Source organism: Cinclus cinclus, chromosome 3 (genome assembly GCF_963662255.1).
Source record: "Cinclus cinclus chromosome 3, bCinCin1.1, whole genome shotgun sequence".
In the NCBI taxonomy this organism is placed as follows: domain Eukaryota; kingdom Metazoa; phylum Chordata; class Aves; order Passeriformes; family Cinclidae; genus Cinclus; species Cinclus cinclus.
This window is the reverse complement of record NC_085048.1, coordinates 66,400,639-66,406,145: the sequence shown is the minus strand read 5'-3', so window position 1 is coordinate 66,406,145 and position 5,507 is coordinate 66,400,639. Positions and strand designations below refer to the sequence as shown.

Genomic DNA, 5,507 nt, shown 5'->3' with positions numbered 1-5,507 from the left:
TGTTCTTTAGCTAATTTTTGCAAACCCTCCTGTATTACTCATTCCAGTATTAAAGCAGAAATGAACACTTCCTTATATAATCTTATTTCTCTTTTGCTAATAATATCTAAAATTCAACACACTACAAGTATTTGAAAGGCATCAATCCTATTTGCAAAACAAATTCAATTTATCAAGCCCAAAATATCTAAGAAAAGTGCTAGTCACTTTTTCTACAGAATTTCATGTGCTGCAAGAAACAGATTGTACTTACCATATTATCAAAAACCAACTGTCAATTTACAAATATATTGGGCAGGAATATTCTCACGTAAGGAAACATTCTGAGTTCAAAACCCAAGAGAGTTGAAAGGGAACTCTGATACATTACAGCACAGCAATCTCCCCTTTCAGAAGTTTGAACACCAAACACCAGATATTGCCCAGTGTCTTCCTTACTTCCTTAAATACTCGATTTTCCTACCATCTTCATTACATATAGTCATGTCACTGCATACACACATACATACATACAATATGACAACTTATAGATAAACATACAGTCCTTATGATCAAATTTTATCTCATAACAACAAAGTCTAAAAGTATAGCTAGCCATCAACAATTAGATTATGAGAGGAGACTTGCATGAGAAATGCCTCACCATGGTATCTCTGTAAAATGACCTAAAATACAGCACATGGAAGCACCCTCCAACTACCTTCCTCCTACAAAGCCTTTTATTGCTCTTTCTTCCATAATTTTTCAGATATTCCAGCTTGTCTAGCCATGTAAGCACCTGAATCTTAGTAAGGTTCTCACCACAATTCAGCACCTGTTCTTTTTCCATGCTCTGCTACCAGTCATAACGTCTCCCTTATGTTACCTCAACAGAATCTTCTGATTCTAAACCTTCACCAGCCTCTATATTAACTTCAAAGTTACCACATTTAATCTGTTAGTCCCTCCAATATCTAGCCCTACTATACCCATCAAATATAGGTTTCAGCCATATGTTCATCTTTGTTGATGGCAGTAGCCTCAGCTTGATCTCTCTCAAAATGCTATTTTCCACCTTAGTGTGGACAGTAAACCCTTTAAAGGCAAGAACCAGACCAAATGTGAGGACTGCCCCTGGCTGAGCAGGAACCAGCATGGCACTGTCTCCTTCACTCCAGCTGCCACCCTCTAGTTGTACCTTGGTTTTCAGATGGTTAAAACTCCCATTAGGCATCAGAACACTTGGCATAGCAAGGCCCCAAGTTCATTGGCCTTTTAATGCTACCGCTGATGTGTAAATCCTAAGCAGTGGTAGATCATACAAGATAGTTTATGGAATATATGTCCTGGTGCTGCTCAAGGAGCCTCTATCACAGAAGGTGAAGTGAGAAGTTGATATTTGATATTTGAGTTCAGGTTTATAATCCCCCATCACAAGTAGGCAATAGAAGCACATTTGGAAGTGACCTCAGTTCATAAGATGGTCCATCTTGAGACCATGAAAACAAAATGCCTGGCAGGTAGTAAAATAAAATATTTATGCCCATGTAAATATACATGTATATATGTATTCCTATTTATGTTATGGCAACAGCACACTTTTCTTCATGCTGTTTTTACCTTCATGTGCACCAGAATCAATCAGCTTCAGTCCCAACAGTTCTATTAGTTTTTATCTCCCAGCATTTTCTAAAAGTGGCTCCTGGCGACATATAAATAAAAGCAGCTTTTTACAGGAACAACAGATTTATAACTTTAATAAGACTGCCCTCCTTCCTGCATTAGAGCCTACAGTACATGACAAATCAGGTTAAGCAAGCTGGTATCAAATCTGAAGCCAAATGCATTTTTGAGCCAAATCTTAATTCTCTGAAGAGCTTCAAGCATATCTTGAAGATGTTAAATTATTGATAAGGAAAATCAATTCTTTTTCCAGCTCAGGCAATGTCATACAATCACAGTATATGCAATAGGTAAAGCAGATTTTCTGTTTTATTTACTTCACGACCCTTTGGAATTAAATTACCTACTTTTTTCTTCTTTAGAATGCTGATAAACAGACACTACCAGCAGCTTAACAACTTTTGTTAATTCCAGATAAGAATAAAAGATTTGTCTGAAAACAGACTGTCAGAAGCAGACAAGAAAATCATGAGACACCAGCATACTTCTAAGTTTATTTATTAAACTCATATTATTCCACCAATATCATTAAACCTGGATACTTCAGAAAATAAATTACAATGTGTTCTGATCTGACCATGAACAACTTCCTCAAAGGGTCTGAAATAATTAAAGATGTTCTATCCAGGAAAGCAACGAAACAGCAAACAATCCTGGGAGAAGGTTGGCAGATAGCAAGACTAGATCTTTGCAAACCTTTCCAAACTAAAAAATTAGTACTATATATTTCCAAGTTACTTCAGTCCAAGTGATTTTATTCACTATCTCCTAGCTTTTCCAGACAAAAGCTTGGGCACAACAATGTATATGGTGATGAAAGCATTTTTAAAAGTACCCCAACCATTATAGCACAAGATACATAAAAGAGGGAAGAACATAAAATGTTACCAACTTTTCCTGGTCTAAAGTAGGACACCAGTAGTGAGTAAGCAATTATTTAGCAAGGATCAACAACCACCCTCATTCCCTTTCCCAGAAACATCCTACCAATCAGTTTTAGGACTTAATGGTATCATATGGTGAGTTAATGGAGAATTCCCACAAGATTTCCTACTTAAGATGTCCAGTTTAGTAAAAGATATGCAAGTATCTGACAGAGGAAAAACTGACTCTCCAGTTTACTTAGCTACTATGCTTCTCCCATTGAATACCTCAGACTATTGGACCCCATTGTACTGTTATGCACAGAATAGCCTTAACAGATAAAAATTAATAGCTGTGTGCACACAAACAAAATTATCTTTTGTCCCCTGAATATCCTACCAGTTAGGCCACCCTCCAAGATGTCTCTGCCAAATGCAAAAGATCTGCTCCCGGCCCTTTGATGGGTGTCTCCAGAACTGAGAAAAAGCAGAATATTTTCTCTAAGTGATGTGAGCCAACAACACTACAGCTCCCAAAATGCTCCCAAATGAAACCAATTCAGCAAAAAAGAGTGTGGCTGCAATTAACTACTCAACAAGCAAACGCATATTTTTGATGAATATAGCATCTCCAAGAAAATCCCTTCTAAGTTCTTATATGGAACCCACAATAGTGGTAAGTAATGAATGCCTGGTTTTCAATCAGCCACAATTCAAATGGAAGATGGCAAACATCCAGACAGGAAAAATATCTAAAAAACATACAAAATAGGCCCTCAAAATAGAGTAGAACGAATTCCTTTGTTGTAAGTAACTCTCTCTAAGCTTCCATTTTCACGATACTGTTTCTGATCTAACTAAATGAGAAATTTGCTGCGGCAGGAAGCTCACCTAAGAGCTCTAGAGAGAGCTCACACTTCTAGGCAAAAAACAACCACCCGCGGACGGTAAATAACAGATGTTGTTTTTCCTTCTCACTCAACTACTACTGCATCGGCCGCCTCTCTGCCCGTGGAGCCCGGCAGCTGCCGGCGGAGTGAAGGGGCAATGGTGCCAGCAGCAGCGCGGGGGGCGCTGCCCCGCAGCTCTCCCGGAGCACGGGCGCCCATTCCCTGCCGGGCGCTCATTCCCTGCCAGGCTCCCAGCCCGCACCAGAGACCATCGCCCATCGCCCACCACCCAAGGTCCCTCATGGCCCCGCCCTCACAGAGTCCCTGCCCAGCAGCGCCGCGGGCCCCGGGCCCGGCCCCTCCCCCTCCCCCTCCCCCTCCCTGCCGGGCCGCAGAGAGCGCGGGGCCGCCCCGCCCGGCACGGCTCCGGCGCACAGTGCGCAGGCGCGCGGCCGCCTCTTCCCCGCGCGCACCGGCGGAAGCCGCCCCGAGCCCGGCCGGCCGCTGCTCCTCGGCGCCGGGAGTGCCCGGGTCCCGCGTGTTTCCCTTGCCGCATTCCCCCGCTCCCGCGTTTCCCCTTCCACCCCGCGCGGAAGGGATGGCGGGGACGGGCGCGGCCCTGCTGGCGGGGCTGCTGGCGAGGCTGGCGCTGGTGCTGTACGGGCTGCACCAGGACCGCGCCATGCGGGTGCGCTACACCGACGTCGACTACCGGGTGTTCACGGACGCGGCGCGCCTGGTGACCGAGGGGCGGTCGCCCTACGGGCGGGCCACGTACCGCTACACGCCGCTCCTGGCCTGGCTCCTGACGCCCAACGTCTTCCTCGCCGAGGCCTTCGGGAAGCTGCTCTTCGTGGCCGGGGACCTGGCTGCTGCTGTCGTCGCCTACCGGGCCCTGCGGCGCCGGGGGGCCGCCCCCGGCCGCGCCTGTGGGTGCTGCGCCGCCGCCTGGCTCCTCAACCCCCTGCCCATGGCCGTGTCCAGCCGGGGCAACGCGGAGGCGCTGGTGGCTCTGCTGGTACTCGCCACCCTGTACTGGGTGGAGGCGGGCAGCGTGGGCAAGGCCGCCGTGTGCTACGGGCTGGCCGTGCACATGAAAATCTATCCCCTGACCTACGCGCTGCCCATAGCGCTTCGCCTGCGCACCGGGCCGGGCCGCACGGAAGGGGCGCGCGGGGACAAAACGACTGAGTTCACGTTTATGGCTCGCCTCTGGCGCCTTTTTGTAGAGATGCTGAACCGCGACGTACTACTCTTTGGAACAGTTGCCGGATCGGTGCTGGCTACCTTGACTGTGGCATTTTATCGCCTCTATGGCTGGGAGTTTTTGGAGCATGCCTACCTCTATCACCTGACTAGGAGGGATATCCGACACAACTTCTCTCCCTATTTCTACATGTTGTACTTGACAGCAGAGAGCAAATGGAGTTTTGCCCTTGGGCTCGCAGCTTTCCTGCCCCAGCTGCTTTTGCTCCTGGTTGTGTCCGTAGCGTTCTGTGGAGACCTTGCCTTCAGTTGTTTCTTACACACCGCTATTTTTGTGACTTTTAACAAAGTGTGCACATCGCAGTACTTTGTCTGGTATCTCTGCCTTTTGCCCCTCGTAATGCCTAGTATTAAGATGTCTTGGCATCGGGCTGTGCTGCTTCTTTTTCTGTGGTTCATCGGACAAGGTCTATGGCTTACTCCTGCATACTTTCTGGAGTTCAAAGGCTATAACACTTTCTTATTTATATGGTTGGCAGGCTTGCTTTTCCTTTTAATTAATAGCCTCATAATTGTTCAGATTATTTCACATTATCAAAAAGAAGCACAAGTTGCAAAAAAACTGAAACAACGGTAATAAACTGACCAAAATCCAGAAACAGCCCTACTGTCCTTGATAAGGCATCATGTATCACTAGCATTTCATTTAACAGAAGTGCATGTAAGTTGTACTAAAGCACATTACGTGTAAATGTTGCTGTTTCAGGGCAGTGAGAGCACTGATTGACATCAGTTACCCTGAGAAGCCCCTCAGTCCTGCCCTGAGCAGTGTCAGCAGGTGTACCTGTCTCCTGTGTGCATCTTGGAACTGCATTGCAACCCTCCC

The 5,507-nt window shown here is 46.2% G+C and overlaps 1 protein-coding gene across 1 annotated transcript; it reads left to right on the top strand.

Annotated features, from left to right (window-relative positions):
• The first annotated feature begins 4,013 nt into the window (after nt 1-4,013).
• Nucleotides 4,014-5,258, top strand: PIGM (phosphatidylinositol glycan anchor biosynthesis class M). The gene has a single exon (XM_062488942.1). It carries the CDS (start codon nt 4,014-4,016, stop codon nt 5,256-5,258), a length of 1,245 nt encoding a protein of 414 aa, XP_062344926.1.
• The last annotated feature ends 249 nt before the right edge of the window (nt 5,259-5,507 follow it).

Excerpts from the sequence above, each read along its gene's own strand:
- PIGM (XM_062488942.1), top strand. The coding sequence starts at position 4,014 with ATGGCGGGGACGGGCGCGGCCCTGCTGGCGGGGCTGCTGGCGAGGCTG.